General features: G+C 39.6%; 1 protein-coding gene across 3 annotated transcripts in view; it reads right to left on the reverse strand.

Moving 5' to 3' along the window:
• The window catches only part of GADL1 (glutamate decarboxylase like 1), a 160,175-nt gene extending 137,743 nt beyond the window's left edge, over positions 1-22,432 (reverse strand). The window contains exon 1 of one of the 3 annotated variants that reach the window (XM_044383332.2): positions 22,182-22,432. In XM_044383332.2, coding sequence (XP_044239267.1) covers positions 22,182-22,218 — 37 coding nt within the window. In that variant the 5' untranslated portion in view covers positions 22,219-22,432. The remainder of the gene's footprint in view (positions 1-22,181) is intronic. The other 2 variants (XM_026496854.4, XM_044383334.3) reach the window with 2 other exon arrangements.
• Positions 22,433-27,289: the final 4,857 nt, after the last annotated feature.

Here is a 27,289-nt window from a genome sequence, read left to right on the forward strand (position 1 = left end):
AGAGGGGGTGGGAGGGAGAGAAGAAGGGGGAAAAGAAAAGGAAAAAAAAATTGAAATAATTGGTTTAGTCTCAATTTGGGGTTAAGTTCTCCTTAGCTGAAATCCATAGTGAGTTGATACTTCTTCGATTTATACTTTCTGAAGTATTTATTGAAAACTGTGTGCAAGACATTGGGGTAGGCATTGTGGGTACTCAAAGATGAATCAGGCACACAGACAGTGACCTCAAAATCTAGTAAGGAAAATTAGACATGTTTATGAATACCTGGAATCCCATCCAGAAGGTATAAAGTGTGACGCTTGAGGTCAGACAAAACACACCGAAATTCCAGAGAAGAGCTTCTGAATGTGAGAAGAAGAAAGTCCTCCTGGATTGGACAGTAGTTAGGATGGCCCTTCGTTCAATCATTCAGCAAATACTTACTTAGTGCCTGTCACGCACAGGATGAACAGGAAGACACAAATTTACATTTACTTGGGTAAATGAGAGACGTAGTCAATAAAAAAGCAAACAGATAGCTAATTAAAATAATTACAGACTCTAATAAATGCTTTAAAGGAAATTAACTGAATGACTTAATAAAATAAGGAGAAGGAGCTATTTTAGATCTGGTCATGGGGAACTATTTCTGAGGAAGAGACATTTGTATTGACAGGTGAAAAAAGAGAAGGAGCCAGATGTAAAAAGATGTGGAAAGAGAACAGCCTAGTAGGAAGGAACGGAAAAGGCAAATAATCTGTAAATTGGCCTCTGAAAGAAATAGAAAAAGATCCTGCAGCCTAAGTGTGAGGAAAAGGGGAAGGAAGGAATAAAACGAGCTCTGGAAAGACTGATGGGGCAGATCAGGGAAGGGATTTTATTCTAAAAACAACAGGAAACCACTTAAGGGTTTTAAACAGAGGGGTAACATGATCTGATTTACATTTATAAGCGATTAATCTGGTTCCATGCAGAGGCCCATGTGCAAATAGGGAGATTACTGAGGAAGCTCGGGAGAAGTCCAGGCAACAGATAATGGCGGCTTTGGTGTGGGGGTAGCAGTGATGATGTAGCGAAGTGTTACAACATGGGAGACGTTTTGGTGGTAAAGCCAATAGGACTTGCTAATGAATTGGATGTAGGGGGTGAAGAAAGCAACAGAATCTAAGAGGTGTCTCTTGGGTTTGGCACCTGAGCCACCAGGTAAATGGTGGAGCTCTACCCTACCTAATATGGGGGCTACTGGAAAACAGCAAGTTAGGCAAGAGTATGGTGGGGTAGGCATGGAGAATCAAGATATCTGACTGATAAGTAGGGACTGGTTATGATGGGGTAGAAACAAAGGTCATGGCCAAAACATTCATGACAAAAAAAAAAGAGCAACATCAACTAGGCAAAAAAATGAATGTGTATGTTGGTGATCAGGAAATCTCAAGAATTTGTTTGTCCAAGGGGCAGGGGTCTGTAAATGGGAGAAGTGAGTGTTGGGGGGGTGGGGGGATAGGGACGGATCTTGCAGGAACTTGAATAGAAAGTAAAAAATTTCGGTGTTACTTGGAGGACAATAGGAAGCCATTGTGAACGTCAAATGGTATAAGAAGAGGGCTTTAGAAAGATTTAGGGGATACAGGTGTAGAGGTCAGAAGGGAGATCAAGAGTTGGAGGTGGGGAGATCTGATGGTGGTAATCCAGGCCAGAGAGAGAGAAGACATGAACCAGATAGTGGACAGGATGGTAGGTTTGTATTTATTTTAACCTCTCCCCTACAGTTGTTTTGCTGCAAACTTGAAGCCAGGAATCCTGTGTCTTTCTAATGAGCCCTACAGCTGTCCAAAGATAGGATAGTTTCCTATTCTCCAGCAAGTCTATGCTCTAATCATCTTTGGATGAAAAGGTGACAGAATAAGACAGGAAAAAATCATTTGTGCATCCATGCATCAGCTCCTGTCTTGCAAAACAGTGGCGACCATATAACATTTCTTGGAGGTGACATTTTCCCATCACCTAGGATTTTGTTTTATGAGATCCTGTGTGTTAGCGTCTGGGATGCTAGTCAAATGATTCAGACTCTGCTGAGACACCAAGACACCCCCTTCAATAAAAGAGGTGGGTCCTTAAACACCATCCATTTTCTGAGGTGACAAGTTCCTCACAAGGGAGTCTCTAAAGCAGCCAAAAAAAAAAAAAAAAAAAAAATAGCTCTCAGAGCCCTGCCAATGGCCAATAGATGCATGGTGTGCCACAAACCCTATCTATCATCTATCCATCTATCATCTATCTATCTATCTATCTATCTATCTATCTATCTATCTATCATCTATCTATCTATCTATCATTTTTTTTTTCTGGACAGAGATATAAATGGTCCTCTTTAAAATGTGCAGTGTACAACCCACACAACTGTAAGCATCAGCCCAGGTTGTTCTGCAGTTCAGACAGGCCTTGGCTGTTGTCAATTTTTTGTTTGTTTGTTTTCTTTTTGCCTTTTGACACACTTCATCCATTTCTCCCACCCTGACTCCTCATCTCTGGCAACTACCAATCGATTCTCTGCTTCTACGAACCTGGTTTTGCGTGTGTGTGTGTGTGTGTGTGTGTGTGTGTGTGTGTGTGTGTGTTTAGATTCTATACATAACAGAAATCAGACAATATTTGTCTCTCTCTGTCTGACTTATTTCACTTAGCATAATGCTCTTGAGTCCATCCATGTTGCTTCGAATGCAAGATTTCATCCTTTTTTATGGCTGAATGATGTTCCACTACATATATACGTGTATGACATATATATACCCCAATTTCTTTAAACATTCATCCATTGATGAATATTTGGGCTGCTCCCATATCTTGGCTACTGTAAATATTGTTGCAATAAACATAGGGATGCACATATTTTTTCCCCCAAGACACTGGTTTCACTTCCTTCAAATAAGTACCCCAAAGTGGAACTGTTGGATCATATGATAGTTCTATTTTTAATTTTTGAAGGTATCCCCATACTGTTTTCCAAGTGGCTGCACCAATTGACACTTCCCACCAACAGAGCACAAACATTCCTTTTTCTTCACATTGTCACCAACATTTGTTATTTCTAGTCTTTTTGATACTAGCCATTCTAACAAGTGTGAAGCGATATCTCACTGAGATTTTGATTTGCATTCCTCTGATGATTACTGATGTTGACGTTCTTTTCATCCACTTGTTGGCCATCTATATGTCTTCTTTGGAAAAATGTCTATTCAGATCTTCTGCTCATTTTTTAATTAGATTGCTTCTTTGCTATTGAGTTGTATGTGTTCTTTACATATTTTGGATATTAGCTCCTTATGAGACATACAATTTGCAAATATTTTCTCATGTTCAATGGGTTACTCTTTCATTTTGCTGATGATTTCCTTTGCCACGCAGAAGCTTTTCAGTCTGATGTAGTCCCACTTATTTATATTTGCCTTTGTTGCTCTTGGTTTTTGGTTTCAGATGATTTAAAAAGATCATCTCCAAGACTTGTGTCAAGGAGCTTACTGCCTTTGTTTTCTTCTAGGAGTTTTATGGTTTCAGGCATTATGTTCAAGTTTGTAATCCATTTTCAGTTGATTTTTGTCTATGGTGTAAGATGGTAGTTGAGTTTCATTCTTTTGCATGTGATTATTTAGTTTTCCCAACACAATTTATTCAAGAGACTGTCCTTTCCCCATTGTATATTCTTGGCTCCTTTGTCATAAATTAATTGACTATATATGTGTGGGTTTATTTCTGGGCTCTATTCTGTTCCATTGATCCATGTGTCTGTTTTATTTATTTTTTTTTAATTTTATTTATTTATTTGAGAAAGAGAGAGAAAGCACAAGCAAGCAGAGTAGCAGGCAGAGGGAGAGGGAGAAGCAGGCTCCCTGCTGAGCAGAGAGCCTGACATGGAGCTCAATCCCAGGATCCCAGGATCATGACCTAAGCTGAAGGCAGATGCTTAACCAACTGAGTGACCAGGTGTTCCTATGTGTGGTTTAATGCCAATAGTGTACTGTTTTGATTACTATAGCATTGTAATATAGTTTGAAATCATGGAGCAAGATGCTTCTAGCTTTGTTCTTCTTTCTCAAAGTTGCTTTGGCTTTTGGGGTTGTGTGTGTGTGTGCATGTGTGCGCGTGTGGTTCCATACAAATTTTATGATTATTTGTTCTATTTCTTTGGAAATAAGCCATTGGAATTTTGATAGTAATTGCACTGAATCTGTACATTGTTTTGGGTAGTACGGACATTTTAACAATATTAATTCTTCCAATCCGTGAACATGGAGTATCTTTCCATTTATTTGTGTCTTCTTCAATTTCTTTTCTTAATGTCTTACAGTTTTCAATACACACGTCTTTCACTCGCTTGGTCAAATTTATCCCTAGGTATTTTATTCTTTTTTGATGAAATTGTAAATGGAATTGTTTTATTTCTCTTTCTGATGGTTTGTTATTATTGTATAGAAATGCAGCAAATTTTTGTGTATTGATTTTGTATCCTGCAACTTTACTAAACTTATTAGTTCTGCTAACTTTTTGATGAAATCTTTAGGGTTTTCTCCTCATATTATCATGTCATCTGTAAACAGTGACAGTTTTACTTCTCCTTTTTCAATTTAGATGCCTTTAATTTCTTTTTCTTGCCTAACTGCTCTGGCTAGGAACTCCAGTGCTATGTTAAATAAAAGTGGTGAGAATGGGCATCCTTGTCTTGTTCCTGATCTTAGAAGAAATGTTTTCTACCACTGAGGATGATATTACCTGTGGGCTTGTCATTTATGGCTTTTATGATGTTGAGGTTTATGACCTTTATATGCACTTTGTTGATATTGAATATTGGATAATGGATATTGATATTCATTTTCATTTCAAAAAGGATTCCCTTTCACTGGACACTAGGCGAGGAATTGGGTAACCTTCTGATATTTTCAGGAGAGTAGGTTTTCCCGAGTTATTTCTATTGTTTGAGTAAACATTACTTGATAAGCTATACAGGCTGCTCTTGTATGGCTTAGCTTGTCATATTGATAAACAGCTCTTGAAACCACCCCCACCCACTCACCATCCCACCTCTAAACCTTATGAACTTTTCTGATGGGTACAACTTTACCTTGCAAAGACTTGACGCTCTATGAGAACACTGAATTTGTCATATCCACATAGTAAATTTCAGCCCAATCCTTCAGCCCCAGGCTGGAGAACTTGGCTAAGGAAGATACCCTGTCATTGGCTCACTGGGAGCTAAGCACCAAGGTGCAATCTATTCCCCAGGAACTGTACTCACTGTGTGCCCCTCTCCTTCATTAGCCACTGCCACCCTAGTCACAGTTCGTCCTGTCATTTTTCCCCTGTGCCACCTTGGCTCCTGTCCTCTCTGACTCTTCATCTTGCTTCTTGTCTACATATATTTATGAAACATCAGATTTAACTCACTGCTGTGTCAATGACTCTTATGTTTTCTGAGATAAGGCTGAGTAGGGAGAATACCCATTTTTAGTTTGTTTGTTTGCTTAGGGCATTTTGGGGCTAACCAGCATCCCAACTGGGACCACCCTTCCCCCCCGACACAGTCTTGACATGACTGTCAATTAAGGGTATGCTCCTTTGTGGGTATCTCAAGCACCTAAAGTACCAGGTATTTTGGATACCCAGAGTTACCTGGGTTCCTGTCTTTTTGAAGGCCTAATTATTTACCTCTCTCTCCAATTCTGTGAGTTCCAAGATCCTTTCAATAAACTCTAAAAGTGGGCAAGAGTCCTTCTGTGTTCTGTGAAACCAGAGAGCCATAACTCAAACTCTAACCTAGTTTCTATAGCCATTTGCAAGTAAGGAAAGCTGAAATCAATAGACACACCTTACTCAGTATACTCTTTGCACCTTCAGAATTCCCCATCTCTTTTTATTGTTCTCTAAAACTTGGAGATCACCCAGTTACTGTCAGAAAATAAATATGGTGGGTTTTTTCTCTTTTTAAAAATATTCTTCTTAAGTCCAAGTCTGGATGATTGGGGTCAATGAGTAGAGTACTGTCTTAGCAAAACGAGTTTAGTACAACACTGCCAAAAAGAAATATAATGCAAGCCACAGATGAAGCCACCTGTGTGATTTTCTCTTTTCTAGTAGTAGATACCATAACGCACTTATAAAATAATAACAGTAGTTAACTTCCATTGGATATTTACAATGGACCAGGTACTGAGCTAGGTACCTTGTACAAATTACTTCATTTAAGCCTCATAATAACCCTATGAGGAAAATATCTTTATTAACTCCATTTAACAGATAGAGTAACTGAGGCCAGAGAGATTAAGAAAACTGCCCAAATCAGACAGCTAATGAGTGGTAGAAGCAGAATTCAAAGCCAGATACCCTGAGTTCAGACATCATGTTGATAATTACCACACTCAACCTTTTTTCAAAAAAAGACAAACAAGAAGATACTGCTTCTTGTGTCTCATCAACCATACAGAACTATTTGGACATATATTTTGTACTCCTAAAGCAAAAAGCAATTATCTTGGAACTATGCATTAAATTGCAATGTGCTGCAATTTAATATATAGTTTTAAAACCAATTTGCTCAAGTGTTGACTTCAGAATTTTAAATGTATTCCATTTAACCAGCAATTTAAATGAAAATTTAAATAAATGCTATAAATGGGTGCCTCATTTGCATGATCTGTTGATTAACTCTGATATGAAGTTCATCTGTGCCCAGGGTTCTGCCTCCTAGCTTAGGTCTTTGGCAGATCGTTTTCTAGATGACTAGAGGACAATAACTCTCAGCCCCTTACCACCTCAACACACATGTTGTGACATTCACATGAAGCCGACCTCAAATGCAGGAAACCTTACTTACCAAAACTCTTATTGAGTTTATGACATGTGATTATAAAGAATATACTGGGAAGCTGCTTAGAATGGCAGTAAGACCTTTCCAAGAAGCATCTTAAAGTAAAAATGGTTGGTCTAAACTGCCTTCTATGGAGGGAGGGCTCTGTCACTTGCAGGGCAAATGCATTGCTGAGCGGAGTATGCAAATTTAGGAACAGAGATGAACTGCTCAGTGAAGTATGAATGAAGGTGAGGCTGCCACCAACATCTTCCTTCCCATCCTTTATGTTACACAGAATCAGCCTCGCCCCCATATAAAATCAGAGCAAATATTCTAAGCAGTTTAACCTACCTGGGAGCCAGCACAGTCACATAAACTACATTATAGATGGTATCCTTGGAGTGGTAAACGTGGTTGCTCTGGGGGATGCCCACACAGCTCATTGCTACTCTGATGTTGATAAATGACGTACTCAGAGAACTGCATAACAGATCATAAAGACATTGGCATGGGTTAATCCACACCTGAGACCCACTGAGGCATGAATTTGGATTCATCTAGAATATGGGCCAAGGTTGGTTTGGGGCCAATTTTGTGTAGGAACACAGGATCTTAGAGCTTGACAATCACAGATAATTTAGCAAATGTCCTCATTTGGAATTGGAGAAAACTGGGATTTAGTGGCACACAGATTGTTTCAAGGTCATGTACCCCCTTCTATAATTCTACCAGAGCCTCTAAGAGCTGTCCATACTCATCTTTCATAAGCATCTGGAACTTATTTAATAGTACTCATATAATACTCATATAATAGTAGCTAGCATTTATCTAACACTTACTATGGGCCAGGTTTTTGGTAAGTCCTTTATAAATAATAGTATATTTATCCCACACAGCAACCCTGGGAAGATACAAACAACTAAAACTCACTCTGGTTAAGTTAAGCATAAAAATGATTTCTTGGGCGGATGTATCAGTTAGCTACAGTTGTGTAACAAATGACCCCAAAACTTAGTAGTTTGAAACAACAATGATACATTGTTTCTCAAGATTCTGTGGCTTGGGTGGGTGATTCTGCCGGTCTTGCCTGGGCTCACTCACACAACTGCATCAGCTTGTGCATTGGCTGGGAGCTGAGCTCATCTGGAAAGATTGGGATAGCTGGACCTCGCTCTCCACATAGGGTTTCATTTTCAAAGAGAATAGACTGATCTTCCTCATAAGGCAACAACAGGTTTGAAGACAGTGAAGGTAAAAGCTGCAAAGCCTCTTGAGGCCTTGGAGTGTATGTCACATAACATCACTTCTGCCATACTCTGTTGATCAAAGCAAGTCACAAGAACAATTGGATTCAAAGAAATTTTTTTAAAAAGCCCACCTCTTGAAGACCAAAGGTAATGTCACATTGCAAAGTGGTATGCATACTAGGAAGGAATTGAGGTCTTTGAAGTCATTTTTTTCTAATCTACTAGAATCCACCCTCTTACCAAAAATTATTCATATTTCTTCTACTCACAAAATATGCTTATTTCCATCCCCAAACCTCCCAAATATCATCCTGTTATAGAAACAAGTCTGTAGTCCAGGGTCTCATGATTTGTATAAGCATACAAGGCTATTCAGTTGCAGCTGCTCTTGGTTCAGGGACGCATAAACTAAAAGCAAAGTATCAGACACCACACTCAACATGAGATAGTGAGAAGGACAGGATTACTGCCATAGACACTCCCAGGAAAGAACGGAAGGCACAGGGCCAGTCACTGGTCCATAGCAGTTCTGAAATCTAGCCAAGGACATATTGCACATATTGAATGGGGTCTGTTTCTGCCCTCTGGGATGGTTTCCTAATCTATTATTCTCTGTTACTCTTGGATCTGCACTCAGACAGAAGTGAAGCAGTGACCCAGCCTCTCTGACAGTCTTTGATATCAGATGCAATGATGAGTAGTTGCAGACATGCCAGCACATATTGGCTTGTCCTTATCTCTTCTCTCATCGAATGCATGGTTCTTGATTCTCAGAGATGAAAGCTACAAAGAGAAATAGCTTTCTTTCTCCACCTCTGCTCATGGTCACACTTTGGCAACTGTACCTGCCTGCATTTCCAGATTCTTCTATAATCTCCAACTGACCCATTCTTGCCCATGTTTCAAGAGGGCTAGTTAATGACTTTTCCCTGTTTCCAACTCCTCTTTATGGAATTTTCCTTCCTTAGCCTCTCCCACAATTATATAAGGTTATTTTCTATAATATGAAACTTATTCCAGAGTACCCCTTACGTACAATATGTTATTGCATTTCATCTTCACCACAGCTGTACAAGTTACATACATACCCATTTTACAGATGAGGACACTGAGGCCCACAGAAGTTAGGTAACCTGTCCATAGTTACCCAGCTAAAAAGTGTCAGAGCTTAGATTTGAACTCAGGTCTATCTGATTCCTGAGCCTACGCATATAACTCCTGTTCTCCATCTAATAGGAGAAGAGGGATGAAGACAGTGGTGTGCTAGTAAACTGGTTTCTGATTGGTAGCACTTGTCTATATTTATGGTATAAAAACTCCCAATCAGCTAATTTCAAGATACTAACAGTTTAATAATCGGCTTACAACATTCCTGAATACTTAACACTCTCTTGAGCTGGTATGAAGTGGTTTTAGCACACCACGGTATAGGAACTTAGGAAAACAAAAGTTCTTCAGTAGGGAAATGTAATAATAGTCAACAAAAATGGAGTCAAGCAGTTCTTCATGTGTCTATCTATGCTCAAGCCATCTGATTTCCAAGTCAATCGTCCTCATCTCTTTGCCTGCAGCCTTTCTAATTTGGCAAAACCTGCTCTACCCACTTATATGGCAAGTCTGAAGTTCTGAAAAATTAATACTCATATCTCAGCATCCTTCAACCAGTCACTGATAGAAATTAATGTATAAATATCCAGCTCTTTTGTTTTTCATGTGGGATAACTCTGAGGTGTGTATTCTTCACTAACACCCTGAGTTCTCTAGCAGAATTAAGCTGCAATTGCCCATAGTGATACCTTGCTTTATAATGTGTTCTCAATTGGCTATCTCTGAAACCACCTTCTAAAGTAACTACTTAAAAGCTCTAATCCTTGACTTAACGTCTGCTTCTGGAAAACTCAGATCAAGACAAATGATTACCATTCTTTGAATGCCTGTGGCCAGGAAAGACACTGTACTAGACGCTTACATGTTTTTATGCAACTCTTTGTGACATCTTATGCAACGAGTATCATTCCCAATTCTACAAATATGAAAATGAGGATCAGAGAAGTTAATTAACTTCGTGGAGGTCACATAGCTGGTACAGTAACTAGCAGAGCTGATATTCAAACTATGATTGATTGCAGTGTCTCTTGTCTTTTCACTAAACCATGCTGCCTCACTCACCGGGGAGACCAGACAAACACATGTGAAACAATAAAGGAAAATTAACTGCTAAACTGACATATTGTATTGAACACTTCTGGGTAAAACTGTCATCATACGTATGTTCCACAATTACTTTCTGAAATTCTCTTTTGTTGTGTCATCAACTTGAAAAATAAGGCCATGGACAAATATCAGGAAATTCAATTTTTCATAGATTTTCCTTCTCCTCTATCACTGCTTCACACAAATTAGGTACTGAAATAAAACTGAGCTGATGGCATAACAGCATATACCATGATGAAAATGCATATGAAGAAAATATGTTCCCTGGATGTGTTTTTTGGCCTGCATAGCATTTGAAAGAACAGATAAGATATGTCATAAAATACCAACTAAGTCTCTATTGATTTTGAAAGTCGATGCAGAGCATTAGGAGATCAAACAACACAACATCCAGAGTGCTGAATTGGGAACAGTCTTATCAGCAAGAAACTCAAACAAAAGAAGGACTTAGCAATATATTTAATAGGCAAAAATTGAAGTGTGGAAATTTAAAATTTGTCAATGCTGCAGCTAAATCACCAAAACGGATTTTAATATTTAACAATGGCGTGCTGACATCAAGTAATTTAGATAGGTGCTCTGTAATATTTCCCATTAAAAAGCTCCTGAATTTTAAATTCTTAGCCCTGCACCTCAGATGCTCGTGGAAACAAACATAAAATTTAACTCTGATGTAACAGTATTTCACAATGTTGATTTCTTACTTTTAATTATCTCCTCTGACAATATGCACAAAAAGAACATTCTGGAATTTGGGATGGGGTAGTTCTAGTCCCAACTGTAGCCCTACATAGTTCTGTGACTGCAAGTAGTACTTTACTCTGGTTAAATGACGCTGTCAGTTAAATGTTGCTTTACAAGATGGCTTGCCACTCTACCTGTCAATGATCCCATGGCTAAAGCCATTTTTCAGTTAAAATCCTATTCATGTAACGAACACAGATCGCATCCTAGCATTTCTAAAAGAGGTCCTCATCAATGTTCTGCACTACTGTGAATTCCTAAAATGTTTCAGGACTGCCATGGTGGTGGTTCATGGGAGGAAATGATGAAGAAGGTGGTCTTTAGGTCCCCCGGGACTACTTCAGGCACAGCAAAGCTGTTTTATGGCAAAATCCTCTCTATATAATTCTGCCTTGAAGAGACTGTAGGCATGAATGAATGAAGTAATACTTTAGCTTCAAATTGCAGTGGGACTTGACTGACATTTGATACCCATTGCTTTTCTCTCTTTCAAAAACAAATAACTTTTCTGCTAAGGCTCACTCACCATGGGAGCTTCATCGGGAGACCTGAGGCCCATCTTGGTGCTTATTTACCCTTGGCAACTGCACTCCCCAAAGACAGTGCCCATGTCAATGGCAGTGGCTGAAGCAGCCAGTTTCATTTGTCTCAAGCTTGTCTGTGACATCATTACCTTATGACACACAGGTATACCAAGAACATTGAAGTATTTTTATTTTGGCCTCTAATTAATCTTTTCTTCTGCATGAGACCCCATTTATAAATAACAAAATTTACCTCACTTAGTGCAATCTGGTTAAAATTTGGTCAAATATAATGAATTAAGCAGTCTCTTTAGACAATGCTCATTTTTACTGTGTAAAAGTGCTTGCTCTCCTAGATTCCCATTTCCTCTTCTCCTCATACTCTTCTTGATGACTTCTAGGTACATGGATAAAAAAGAAAGTTACTCAACTTCAAGATGGCGGGAAGAGTGTTAGGATCCTTGGATCAGCATAGTGTCTACTGGCACCTTTGCTTCTGGGCAATCTCACTTTCTACATCCTTTCCCACCTAGCCATCATGGCTGAGGCATATTCATGGTCTCTTTTCCCTCACCTTGGTCACAGACTGGGGGTGCTCCATGACTAAGGTGACCTCACCTTTGCTGTTAATAATGGTATAGATCCTCCGGGCTTACACCACATCCTTCATCACCTCCCCAGGAGAGCAGGTCCATCCCATGATTTCTGCCTTCAACTTCATCAGAGAGGGACCCTTGGGAGGATCAAGGGTATTTGGTCCAACCATCTTCCTCAGAAAGAGCCACCTCCACACTTTAAAAGGCTAAATCCAGCTTCTCCCTCCTTATCCAACTGCAGTGAGCCATCCCTTTTGCTTTGAAGAGATTGCAAGATGGCCTCCCCCAAGAGAAGCTGGTAAAGATCACTGTTGTTGCCTTCAATGTTTCTATAAACCTGCCATATAAATGATGTACGCCCCTCCCTGCCCATGGGCTTTGATCCCAAGGAATGAGAAATAGATACCATGTCTTTCAACACTTGCCTCCCTTGCTTCAATCTCTTTTTTCCTCCCCATTATCACCTCATGTCAGGAATGGAGATTTTTCATTGACTTTTCTTACATTAAATATTCCCCCTTTCATCTTAGCTTTAAAGGTGCACAAAGGTTATCTTCTCTGTACTATGGACAAACTCCACAATTTTGTCTTCCAGGCCCAGTAGGTTATGTTAAAGGGGAAATGCAAGAATTTAGAGAGCCCTATCTCAGGGCAATAGCCTGACTTGTAAAACTATTGTTTTCCTTTGACATTCTTATTTTAACCACTGGAATCTAACTAGTAATTATCTTTCCCTTTGCAGTCTACCTGTAAGGATCATCATCCCTCTTGCGCAGACAGCTATTTGCAGAGAAGAGCAAGTACTCAGACATAGCCGGAAAAAAGCATGGTAATATTTTTTTTTTGAAATACCATATGCATGAAATGCTCTAAAATTGGATTGTGCTGAGAGTTGCACCACTCTGTAAATTTACTAAAAATTGAGTTGCACATTCAAACAGGTGAATTTTATGATATGTAAATCATACCTCAATAAAGCTCTTTAAAAACCTTGTGCAGTATAGAAGAGTGAGCCCCATTGCTCAGCCTCCTGTAGGCTGTGCTATGGACCTCTTAGCGGCACTGCGGATGAGAGCAATAGAAACAAAGCAAGCAAGGAGAAGCACATGCAGGCATTGTCCCTTCCATAAGGGTTAGGGACCCTTATGGGTCCAATCATACTCCCAAGACAGTTCAGCAAGTAGAAAGCTATAATTTTCCTTTAAACTGGGATGTACTCACCAAATCTGTTTACATGACTACTCTCCAGCAATAAAATGTTAGTTTCTTCAAATCGTGAGCATGAACTGTAATTATGCATGCATGTGTTTACATAAAAATATTTTTTCACTGGCATATGCTCTATATGGAAGCTTCTCATCTGGCAATATCTAATATCCAGACCATACACAAAAATACAAAAGAACACAAAAGAACACAAAAGAACAATGTCGGGGTAATAGATACCTATACACTCTTCTTACATAGACCTATTCACATTTCATTCAGAGGCAATCTATTTCACTTCACATACAATTCCAACCTTTTGTGGGCTAGAAAACCAAGAATATGAGACAATAACCAAGCTTGTTAAAAGCAATAAATTGAAGGAAGTGTGGCAAGTGGTGACTAAAGATACTTTTAGGATTTATGAGAAGAAAGAAATAACAGCTGATGCTCATGGGAGAGCGTGACGAGGGAGACAGAAACAGTATAAAAGAAGCTACAGGAATTCAAAAACAGCAAACTGCCCATCATTCAATGAAGGGACAAACAGCTGGATACATCTTAACTCCTAGAAATGTTATGTTATTCAGTGTGCACAATGGCAACGCCAAAATATACAAAAGAGGGTTAAATTTGCTGAGTGAGGCAAATAGGTTTTACGATTATTTTACAAATTACTCTATTCTTAAAAGCCTGTTTTCATTATTTTTAAATTAGGTATCCTTTTTATTGTGGTAAAAAAGCACATAAGATAAAATTTACCATGTTAATGATTTTTAAGTTTATAGTTCACTATCTTGAAGTATATTCACATTGTGAAACAGATCTCCAAGACTTTTTCATCTTGTCAAACTGAAACTCTGTAACCACTAAATACTTCCCCTTTCCCCTTATTCTCCTACCCTCTGGTAACCACCATTCTACTTTATGTTTCTATGAATTTGATTGGTTTAGTTATCTCCTTTAAGTATCATACAGCATTCACCTGATCATATGATTTGATGTCTGCCTTATTTCATTTAACATGATGTCCTCAAGGTTCATCCATGGGGCAGCACGTGACAGGATTTCTATCCTTTTTAAGGTTGAATAACACTCCATTGTATATATAAACCACATTTTGTTTATCTGTTCATCCACTGATGTACATTTGGGTTGCTTCCACCTCTTGGCTGTTGTGAATAGTGCTGCTATGAACATGGGTGTGCAAATATCTTTTCCAGAACTTGTTTTCAATTATTTTGGATATTTATCCAGAAATGGGATTTCTGGATAATATGGTAGTTCTATTTTTTTTTTATTATTATTATTTTTTACACGTAACCTTCATGCCCAGCATAGGGCTAAGCATGGGACTTGAACTCATGGCCCTGAGATCAAGACCTGGGCTGAGATCAAGAGTCAGATGCTTAACCGCTGAACCACCCAGGTGCCCCCAATTTTTAGTTTTTTGAGGAACCTCTATACTGTTTTTCATAGCAGTTGTACCATTTCACAAGCCCACCGATCATCTGTAGGAGTTCCAATTTCTCCACATCCTCCTCAACACCTCTTATTTTCTGTTCATTTCTTTAATAGTAGTCATTCTAGTGAGTGTGAGGATCAGTGATGTTGAGCACCTTTTCATTTACTGTTTAGTCATTTGCATATCATCTTTGAAGAAATATTTGTCCAAGTCTTTGCCTAATTTTTAATGGGGTTATTTGATTTTTTGTAATTGAGTTGTAGGAGTTCTTTAGATAGTCTGGATATTAACTCCGTATCAGATATATGATTTGCAAATATTTTCTTCCATTTCACAGGTTGCCTTTTCATTCTGTTGGTTGTGTCCTTTGATGCACAAAAACATTTTAGATTGATGAAGTCTCAGGTGTCTATTTTTGTTTTGTCTCCTAGGCTTTTTGTGTCATACTGAAGAAACCATTGTCAAATCAGATGTCATGAAGATTTCCGCTAGGTTTTCTCCTAGGAATTTTGTAGCTTAGGGTCTTAAGTTTCGGCCTTTAATCCATTTTTCCATTATTTTATATACTGTATAAAATAAGGGTCCAGTTTTATTCTTTCACATGTGGATATCCAGTTTTCTCAACATCATTTGTTAAGGAGACTACGTTCTCCATCGAGTGGTCTTACATAGGAAATCACTTGACTGCATACTTGAGGGTTTATCTCTTGATGCTCTATTCTATTCCATTGGTCTCTTCATCTGTCTTTATGCCAGTACCACACTGTTTCTATTACTGTAGCTGTGCAATATGTTTTGAAATCAGGAAGTGTGAGTCTTCCATGTTTGTTATTTTTCAAAATTGTTTTGACTATTCAGGGTCCCGAGATTCCATATGAATTTTAAGGTGAGCTTTTCTATTTCTGCCAAAAATGCTCTTGGAATTTTGATAAGGATTGTACTGAATCTGTAGTTCACTTTGGGTCGTACAGACATCTTAACCATTTTAAGTCTTCCAATCAATGAACATGAGACGTCTTTTCATTTATTTGTGTCTTCTTTAATGTCTTTCAGTAATGTTTGCAATTTTCAGTGTAGAAACTTCTCATCTCTCTGGTTAGGTTGTCTGTAAGTATTCTTTTTGATGCTATTATAAATCTTAAAAGTTTTTTTTTTTTTAATACAAACTTAAGTGTTTGCCTTTTAAAGAGATTATCAGTGAGACAGCCAGATGTAGAACAGACAGCTGGTATCCTATTGGTCTAAATCCTTCAACTCTAAATATCCTATTTTCTCAACCAAATGCACATGTTTTCAAGTCTTAGTCTACAAAATTTAGCCATTCCACCACCAATAAGAATCAGGAAAGGAACAGCAAAGATGCATCCCATGGTGTCCTCTTGAGTCCTGGGCACCAACACTTGTTGGGACTCATCCCTAACTGAAAGGGCCCCTACACAGAAGCCACATACTTAAGTAAAGTATTTAAACCACATCTGGAAACTTGCAATTAAGCACAGCTAAGACAGGAAAATTACTGCTCTATAATAACTCCATTGCACGAAAACTTTCTGCTGTATTATTCATAAAAGGAGTGAAAACCCACACTGGAGGTTTCTGTGATTCATTTTGCATTCAAATCTGCAACTTCTATTGAAGGGATGGTCTTTAAGGCAGTGATAGCAAAGAAAGCAGACCAACTTCAGCTCCCTAAATCCACCAGAGAAAGGCTTTGACCTTGCACGGATCCAGGAAAATGTTGAGCTCAACCATCAAAATATAATCAGTAGCAAAAACAAAAACAAAAAACAAAAACCTATATCCCATGCTATATTTTTCTATTATATTCTCTATGTATGCTGTTTTAGTTCTGTCTAGCAAGACTATTAAAAATCACTGTCTCCCACAAAAAAAAGAAAAGAAAAGAAAAAAGAAAAAAGCCACTGTTCCTTTTTCAATCACTCTATTAAGAGTGATAGAGGTCAAAGGTCTCCTTCCTCATATTACAATCCATTTGCTATTTGCTTTGAAGGTTCTATTTAAACTAAGTCTTCTTTTAAAACATACTCCCCATAGAGTTCCATGCATATTTATCCATTTAATTCAATGTGGTAAATATTTATTGAGGGCGGAAGGTAGGACATAGTAATCTTCAATGGGCGAGGTACTTTACATACATTCTCACAAAACCCAGGAGGTTCGTAATGTTATCTGCTATCATCTCCATTGTACCGGGGAGTGAACGGATGCTCAGAAAGGGGCCTCACTGTTGTTTGAGTCAGAAACTGAGCTTTGGTCTATAAAAAGCAAAGCTCAAACCCTGTTCTTCCCCAGAACTGCTTTGACCAAGTACAAATTGGTCAGGATGACCATTTGTCAAAAAAACAAATATTTCTGGTCACTGGATCATTGGATTTTCAAGAATTGGTAATCCTGATGCACTCTTATGCAAATTTTCATCTCTATATTATGCCTTAAAATATTGCTAACCCTTTTTTGGATTTGTAAGTTTCTCTCTGTCTTTGTTTGTTTGTTTGTTTGTTTCTATACATATATATTTTTTAAGATTTTATTTATTTATTCGACAGAGATAGAGACAGCCAGCAAGAGAGGGAACACAAGCAGGGGGAGTGGGAGAGGAAGAAGCAGGCTCATAGCAGAGGAGCCTGATGTGGGGCTCGATCCCACAACGCCGGGATCACGCCCTGAGCCGAAGGCAGACGCTTAACCGTTGTGCCATCCAGGCGTCCCTGTTTGTTTCTATATTTTTAATTAATTTTCAGCCAATTATTTCTCTTCTCTTATTTGTGATAAAAAAAATGTTGAAACAACTTGACTATTCAGCAATGGGGGGATTAATAAGAACACATTTGGATTCCAATACAAGGATTTGTTTGAACAATAGAAATGACATTCATGTTTGTGTAAGAAAATAGAAAACAAACCAAATGAATACAACTGGAAAGCCTGGCCTAAAATGAATGAGAAAAACATTTAAGCAAAACAAAACCCCCATCCCCAACTGTTCCTTACCAAATCAATTTTTTTTTCTTTTTTTCTGTCAGAAGCAATGCAGACGTACTACAGAAAATACAGACAAGCAGAAGAACGCAAGGAAAAATCCATTATCCACCCGTGCATATACAACTGCTTTTAATCCCCAAATATAAGTTCCTTCTGTTCCAGTTCCACATGTATGAATGATTATTTTTCAGCAAAATGGACTCTTACTGCAGAAACTATCTTGCAATCTACAATTTGAGTAATTCAACATAGACATTTTTCAAACTAAACCATATTGCTTAACATTTAAAGCCCTCCCACATTTTACTCTAACCAATGATAGAAGAAATAATTGCCTGAATATTAATTACAAGACCAAAAATAGCAGAGAAGAAAATGTGAACAATTCTGAAAATAGATCACAAAACGACTTATAATATAAAAGTTTGCAAAACTGCCCATAGTACTCCCAACTCACTAGTATTTGAAATAATTAGTAAATGAGAGCATCAATTTTCAATCAACTTATTAAAATGCTTAATGAAATTAATGTAAGAATTGAGGGCTCAATATGAGAAGCTCAATAAAATCCTCTATTGCCTAATAGATAAAATGACATCATGGTTGTTCCTAGAAGCCAAGGATTAAACTAGGAAATGTAAGTTAACCAAGAGAATGAAGAAGGAGGAAGGACTGGGGTGGTATAAAGGAGCTCAAAAGAAGATGATCTTCAAGGAAAACATTGAACTGTGAGCACAGAAGCAGCAAAATCCAGATCGTGGAGAGTTCTATAGGCCAAATAACCCAGGCTCTTAAACAGATAAATTATAAGAATAAAAAAGGACAGGAGGGTAAATCTATAAATTAAAAGACATATCACAGGTTCTTCTTAATGGGTAACACTAAATTGCTATGTCTAGGAATGCATAATTAGATGGTTAAACTATAAAAAAATACAAGAAAGTAATTACTACCCAAGTCAGTCAGGGTAGTGATCACTTATGGGGGAAGGATGGGGCTACTGCTGAAAGGGGACACATAGGACATGTGCCCCCAGGATGACAGCAAAATTATATTTCTTCACCTGTGTGGTGTTTGCAAGGGTATAAAATAATAGCTAGATATTTTACATAATCAATCCCTCATAATCCAAAAAGAAGTTTAATGAACACAGAACCAATCCCCATGGAGATCTGGTCTCTCAGTGATCATCAGAAACTCAAGGTGAAAGGAAAATGGGGAGGGGATAGAAAGGGGCTGTGCCAGAATCCATGAGTGGGTCAGGAACAAATTTGATAGGGAGGGATTCTATTTTTATGATATTATTTTCTTTGAGGTGTTTTCGCATTTCCATATCCATTCTACCACAGTGCCATGGAACAAGGTTACCACCCTCGAATCAAGAGATTCTGACTTCTAGAGAAGGAGTATGGCGGGGCTGACTAGCCGGAGGGGATGGGGTCACAGGGACACTCGGTGAGGTTACCAGGGTGCCTAGGAGGGAAAATCTCAAAAAATGAGATCAGGATTTCCTTCGGAAACAAAAAGGAATTTCCCACTTGGAAGAGAAAGGTGGTGCTGTTGGCAGACCCTGGAAAAAGAGGCCCAGGATCCCACTTCTCAGTTAGAAAACTGAGGAAGCAGCTAGAAATTAAAAAGAAAACAATATCATGGTGTTCCCAGGAATGGTGTTGAAACAAGATTATAATTTCTGCAAAGTATATAAATATATCAGATTAAAGGTTACTCATTCACCCTTCCATTCCCAAAGAATGGTGATTTTTAAAAAGGGTGCAATTTGGGGAGGGGAGGTTTTACAAAGGTTCACAAAGGTTCTTGTTCCTGGAATTAACTCTGCAAACAAAAGATAAACAAAAGATACTCAACTTCCACCTCAAGTGTATAATGCAAACCAATTAGGGAACACTTACAAATTAGGTATTCATCAACTGTCATAACATCTTTATATAACAAAGCACGGAAAGCCAAGGGCAGAAGGGAGATCAAAAGTTAGCTTAACTATGATTTGCAACAAAGCAGTGTACTCAACATGACAACATGTTGGAAAATTAGTATCTTTCGTCACTGTCTTTGAGTCATAAAGACAGCACTACACAAATTGCTGAAAAATTTTGTTCCTGGATATCATAGTTTCAATTTCATTCCAATATACCAGACTTATAATAGTATTCTAAGGTCAGCTTTTCAAGAGAAAACATATCTACAACCCTCTCCCATTAAAACTTGAAATTTGCTTCCATTTTAAAAGTGTTTCAGTAAGAATCAAAGCTGAATAAAATAAAAAGAATGAATTTGCCGGCTGATTTATGTGGAAGGTTTGTGGGTTTGTGTTATTATTTCAAACCACAAGGGGAAATATTGTTTGAGTCCAAAGAACTCTTAATTTTTAATGGAATTAAAATTTCAATCTGATGTAATTAATTGCCTAAACTTCTCTTGGGTGTACTATGGCAAGATGATAAACTGTATTCAAGCATGAACAATTCTGTATCTGCAACAAGATACCCTATGATGTTCTTCCATAATGTATAGGTCTGTAATAGATAGCCAACAAGAGTTTAACACAGGCATATCGTTTAACATATTCATCAAATGTCACCTTGCACGATCTGGTCATACATACTTAGAAATTTACTACGTCTGACAAATATGTATTCTGTGCTCTTTTAAGGTGTCATAGCCAACATTTGGCACAATTAGTTGTTATCAGACATGTTATCGCCTTATCACCTGCTCAAGGATGACCAGACACACAGCCTAAGACTTCCGGTATTCTCTGGAATTCAAATTTAAGGTTAAACTTTGCCCTTCACTGTTCAAACACTGCAACTACTGAAGTCATCACAAGATGTGTCCAGTGACAAGGATGCATGTTTAATTTTGGAAGAATAGATACTTTTTTTTTTTTAAGTTCCTATCAGAGTTCTAAAGGGTGTATGGCTTTGAAACAAGAATTAAGATTAAAAACAAAAAACCAACCCAACAAAACAGTGCAGGGCTCAGGTAGTCAGATACAATTATCCTGCTCATCCTTGCCTTGCCATAGTATCAGGAATTTTTAAAATCAACAGTCTACTTTATACTTCTCAATCAGTTCTCAACTAGCCAGATGTCTTAAACGACAGTGTGTGCTGACCCCGAAATGCAAAAGTAATAGTTGTAAAGCAGTTTAAAGTGCTAGGTTTTTATACCATATAATGAAACAGTAAAAATGCAACTTGAAAAAAAAATTTTTTTTTTCAATAGGATCCGGGGCAATTCTGCTGGGAACTTTTGGGGGACGATAAAAGGAACAAACGAAAAATGTTTCTTGTAAGTACCATGGTTCTTGTCTTGCCAACTACTAGGCAAAAGGCCCCGCCCTGAAAATGATCTTCGGGGAACACAAGCCAGGGTACCTGACTCACCTGGTGAGCCCAAGCCCCCAGAGAGCTTCAACTTAACACAGCTTCATTAAGTCGCGTTCAGTAGGACCCAAAAGGGTATTGATGCAAAGAGGAGTTATTCCTGGAGGAGCACTCCTCCTAAAAGGTCAACAACTAACTAGTTAGTGAAAATGCCTAAATAGCAATAGTAATGACCTTTCAAAGCAGGGGCTCTTCGCCAGCGGGGGTAGGCGAGGGCAGGTAAGGGGTCTAGCTTGAAATCGTCAGCGAACATCCAAACGTTTATGTATGGGTGAGTTTTCACGGGTACCGGGGAGAGTATTTCAATCACACGTTCAAAGCAATCTAAGCCGTTTCCCTCGCTAAAGCTGGTAACCATCATATTACAGTAGAACTCAATGTCATCCGCGTTATAGAATCAGTTTGAGGAATTCTGCTGCACAGCGCTTTCTTTAAACACCATCCAGTCCCCCACCCGCAGGCTCCCTTCCGAAGCACATCTGGGCATCACTCTCTGTAAGATCAAGGCAGCCTCTTTTAACACCTATTTGGTAGAGGAGCACGGTGGAGAGGGGAGGGGTGATGCTGCGCTTGTCCCAAAGTAGAAGCAAAATCAGCTTTCTTTCAGGAAGGGCGCTTCCACGGGGTCTAAGGATACCCGCAGCAGCGCGCCAAGCAGTAAAACCCCGACATGCACTTCATTTAACAAACCGGCACGATGCCCATTCCGTTGCAAGCGCGGTTCTCCGCGCTCTATGGAAGTTAACTTGTTTAATTCTAAAAATAACTCCCAAAGGTGCAGAAAGGGATGCAAAAAATCCATGAAGATTGGGGACTTCCTACCCACCCCAGCCGCCTTACAGAGAAATAACCCTCCTCCTCGATCCCCCAGGTCAACCAGCATCCGCGAGATAAAAACCCGCATGGGGAGCGAGTAATGGCTACAATCGCAGCCGCGCGGAGGCCAGTCGTTACCGTCCAGCGGGCACTCGCGGTCCGGGTGGCTACTCATCGCTGCTCCCCGACTCCGGGCTGTCCCCCGCGCGGCTCGCTCGGTCTAGGCGGCGGCTGCAGTTGCTGAGGCAGCGCCCCCCTTGGGGCCCCGCAGGTGCGCCCGGCAGCAGCTGGGCGCGCGCCACTGCAGAGGGAGAGACGAGGACACACGCCTGGCGCTCCTTTCACTTTGCAACCCGAGGCTCCGGTGCCAGTCTCCTGCAGCCCAAGGCTCTCTATTAATACTTGGTGTGCGGCTGGCTGCGTGCCAGCGCCTTGACCCAGGGCCAGGGTTCCTTTGACCTCGCTGGGAAGGGGTGGGGAACGGTGTGTGCCAGCCTAGGTGATTTGACTGGGTGGGAGGAGGCAGAGAACACCCCCAGCAGTTCTCCCATGCAAGGCAGGTGAGGGAGTCTTGGCCTCTGACTTTCCCGGAGTCCAGCGTTTTGGAGTAACTATCTCGCGGCGTCCGATCTGGCCCCAGAAGCCCTCAGCTGAATCTGATGCCTGCTCCAGGCCACCAGCTCAGGGAACCTATTTTAGGGCCGCTGCCGTGAGCAGGATCCGCTACCCATTCATTCAGTACCGCCTTGACATTTCAGAGCTCTACAAGCGAATCCCTTCTCCCCTATCCGATTTCAGCCTCTCTTGCCTCTGCAAAATTCCAGGTTGGAGAAGGGAAAGGCCGGGGGCTAGTGAGCAAAAAGAGGTGGTGAGTTAGAAAGGCCCAATATTTATTTGATCTTCAGACTAAAACGTTCTCAACACTGTATTTCTTCCAGCAAGCCCGTGGAAGCTGGGTTGCAGCCACGTTCCTATTGTAAATTTAAATTTAATCAGCGAATGCTGCTTTTTTGTCATTCCCCTAACAAGCTTTATGTTTAAAGTTAAATTCCCTTGGGAGCTTTTAACTTAGGCTGTTGATAGGATAGGAGCAATCAGTTAATGCCATTTCAAAGCACGTTTATGACAACTACATTAGGCAACTGCACTTGTAATCTAGATCTTTCAACAGGCTTAAAAAAAATTCCTGGTTTATTTTTGCACAGAGCCCAGTATGGCTCCTTAGCAGATGAATTCTTTCCTCTGCTTTCCCAGCCTATATAGTTTAACTTTTCTTCCTTTCCTAACATAGTTTATGTCCTTATCAGTGAAGACAGGGCAGACCTTTGCTCTCAAGTAAAAATTGATTATTCCTAATATACCTACAGCTAGAGTTATTAAAAATAGAAAAGTTATGACCCCACGGACAAATTTTATGAAGTTTCTGAGACCCCTCCCCCCATTTACTTTCTTGTATATGGTTTCAGCAGATAAAGGACTGAGATCTAGTGATGAGAACATGAACGAGAACTTTAGGAGCTAACCTTCGGTAACTCAACTTTTAAAATATTGAGAGAAATATATGCCCCGGCAAGTTTTTCTTTTTCTTTTTAGCATTCTAATAAGTGAACCCTCTCTACTCCCGCTCTGAACAGTGACCAGTGTTACCACTGCTGAATGATATATCTCTCTGTGGGAGACAAACCAGAACCATCTGGGTCACAGTAGATTGCAGAAATGTCCATTTACACACCTGGACAGGGGAGCCCTCCCGAACTCTCCTCTTCCTTGCTCCCACAAGGGAGTATACCATTCAGAATTTCTTAGACTGAAAACCGGAAATTGTGCAATGAGCTTACCTGGATTATCTCAGCTCTCATATTTATTCTTATAACAAAAGCATTGTTATATTGTCATATTCAATGTTATGTCAGTATTCAATGTTGTATTGTTATATTGTCATATTCTTTCGTTCTTTTATTCTTCAGTTACTGAGCACTTCCCCTTGTGCCAGTTACTAGTAATTTCAGGAAAAATCCTGCCCTCGGAATACTTTACTGTAGGTAAGACAGGCTTAGAGCCAGCTAAACTTTCTTGGATATTCTGTGTTCTCTGAAAGATATGGGACATCAAGGAGCCACTGCCAAGGAGATGGCTAATTCTCCTTGAAGGATTAAGAAATGTTTCTAACCAGAAATGAGTATTTTCACTAATGGCAATTGCTATCATCTTTAAGCACACACTGTGAACTAGGCACTCTGCTGAAAGCTTTTCATACATCCCCTCCTATAATCCTAATAAGAACGGGAATTATTATCGTGCCCTTTGTACAGATGGACAAGCGGAGGCTCAGCTTAAGTAACTTTTGGGCAGGTACAGAGGTGAAGAGTTTCAGAACCATGATTGGAATGTAGCTTCTATGATTACAGAGCCTCTGCCCAATTTCTTCACTGGACTGCATTAGTTAGCAAAAACCCTTTCCACAATCTGTAATAAGAGCTTTTCACCAAAACCTTTCAGAAAAAAATGGGTCCTTCGAGAGTACAAAGATAGGTCAGTTGGTGTTGTAGGAACCAGACTGTGCCTAGGCAGTCCGGATTCCTTCACAAAGAAGCTTCTACTTTTCATATCAAGGCAGGACACAAAAGATGGCCCTTAAGAAAGACCTTGGGAGGGGCACCTGGTTGGCGCAGTCATTAAGCGTCTGCCTTAGGCTTAGGGCATGATCCCAGCCTTTTTGGACCAAGCCCCACATCAGGCTCCTCTGCTAGGAGCCTGCTTCTTCCTCTCCCACTGCCCCTGCTTGTGTTCCCTCTCTAGCTGGCTGTCTCTCTCTGTCAAATAAATAAAATCTTAAAAAAAAAAAAAAAGAAAGAAAGACCTTGGGAATCAGTGTCCCACTGCTGTGAGAACAGCATTCATTAATTCATAAATCCATTCAACTTTTATTGAGCACTTACTAGGTTACGCACACTTTACTGGAAGCTGATTTCATCTCAACAACCAATTCCTCTAGGAATGCTCCAAGGAATTGGAAATTTACATTCAGAGAAAAGAAAGGAACATCTCTTCCATGCAAAGTTGGCCATTGGACCAATTCAGCTGAAGGTGAAAAACATGCCTTTTGCTGGACAGGACCTGAAAGAGAAGAAAGAACATCCTGAGGATCTATTCCAATACAAACATTTCCAGAAGTCACACCTACCCAAGAAGGTCCACAAATTGCATTGGTCTAAAATTCTACTGGCATGCTCAACTCAGAGACAGTAAAATGTAATGATCACGTATCCCGTCTTTGTTATCAAACACTGCTTTCAAATGCTGATTCATGGGATACTGGGTCAATCCAATACTGTCCAATGAATGAGTAACTCAGGCAAGTTACACAACTAGCTAGCCTAAGTCTTCGCATCCTGTAAAATGGACAAAAGAACAAGCCCTATAGGGTTTTTGCATGATTATCCATGGATTGGTAAAGGAGTGTTTTCATTTACTAGTAGCAGAGACCCAAATTAGCAAAAATTTAAATAAATTAGATTTTTTTTTTCTCACTTAACATTAAGATAGTTGAGGTAGATGGTCTAGAGCTGGTACTGCAGCTCCACGTTTCATCAGTGACCCAACAGTCTTCTCATTTTCGCTCCAGCATCCTTAATATAGGCTGTCAGCTTTAGGACTTCCTTATGGTCACAAAATGGCTGCCAGAACTCTGGACTGACTCATGTTTGAACAAGGAGAAAGAAGGGGGAAAGGGCAAAAGTAGCACCTTGCAGCTGAGTCAGGTCCTTTAAAATAACTCTCTTGGAAGCCTTATCCAACAACTTCCATGTAAAATTCAGTAGACACTCCCTCTTCAAGAGAAGCTCGGATGTGTGTGTGTTGTTGAGGCACAGGGAGAGAATGGATAATGGGTGGGCAGCCAGCAATCTCTGCCACAGTTAGAAAAACATTTGACACAGTGCCTGACACAAATACCTACCCACCCACCCCCCAAAAAAGAGAGAGAGAAGTAGCTATGTGAGAGAGTCAAGAAAACCACAAATAAATATACAAATAACAGGACTGGTATAATTGTGTGTGCATTTTTGGGGAGGGGAAAAGAGAAGATTTTGAGTCAAGAGGGTACAGTTTATAAAAGAATATTCATTCATGTAATAAGTTTCAAGCAGAGGTCAGGAAACAGCATTTAGATTATAAACAGTACACTTTGGTGCGAAAAACTTGAGAAGGAACCTGATTTAGATACTTCACGGAAGAATTCTAGGCCAAGAGAAACGGAGTATGCAGCAATTCATAGAAACAAAAATGGAGAGGTGGGAGAGAAAAAAATGAGTGAGGGATCTAAAATTTATTGTTTTCAAGCAACCTAAATGGCATCTGGCTGTCTTAAAAAAATTTTATAAGCCCTTGATTAAGAGGATACCAAGGGCACACAGACTTGAGTTGGAGGTTGGAAAATTAGATTTGAAGGTCAAGCAAGAACCAAGCCAGTTTGGGAAGTTCAATAAGTAACGAGCCCAGCAAGCATTCTTTTGCAGGGACAAGTCTGGCCAAAGATGTCCCGTCTCCCTGAAAGTCCCATTGCCACCATCCGACCCTACTTCAGGTACCCCAAGAGAATACAGTTTCTTATCTTTGTGTCAATTAATCCTATCAATCACGTGTGTGCACCTGATTGGTCTGCCTGGATCCAATGGTGGAGAAAGACTGACCTCCTTTCTTTGGCTTCCCCAGGTGCTAAAGTGCCCCCACCATTACCATATTCACCTAGAGGAACCCCCCACACACAGGAAGGAGGGATAGATGCAGGACAGCCAAAAAAAGAGATAAATGCCAACTACTGTGTCCCAAAGAGCCAGGCTGTGCTGAACACTTGGCACGTCATCTTCACAGCAATCCTGAGAAGCAATTATTACTACTTTCATTGTGTAAATTTAAAATTAGTTGTTTGTCTAAGGCTACAATAGTAGGAAACAGAGCTGAGATTCAAACTTGGGGATTCCAAAAGTTCTTCCTTTCTGCAGCATGTGGCACAACTTCCATATTTTATTTTATCTGGATTTGGCATTTTAAGAAACATCGGCCTCACTGGGTCTAGGGAAGGTCTTGGAGGATGACATGGAGAAATTAAAAGCCTTTTGACGTTGAACACGATGCTTGCAGCTAGCAAACACTGAAGACACCTGACATCAGTCATTCACTTAAATAACTCTTTTCAAGGGATTCTTTGTGTTTTGTCTTTAATTTTCTAAATTCAAGAAAGTTAA

This window comes from Ursus arctos, unplaced genomic scaffold (genome assembly GCF_023065955.2).
Source record: "Ursus arctos isolate Adak ecotype North America unplaced genomic scaffold, UrsArc2.0 scaffold_20, whole genome shotgun sequence".
NCBI classification, from domain to species: Eukaryota; Metazoa; Chordata; class Mammalia; order Carnivora; family Ursidae; genus Ursus; species Ursus arctos.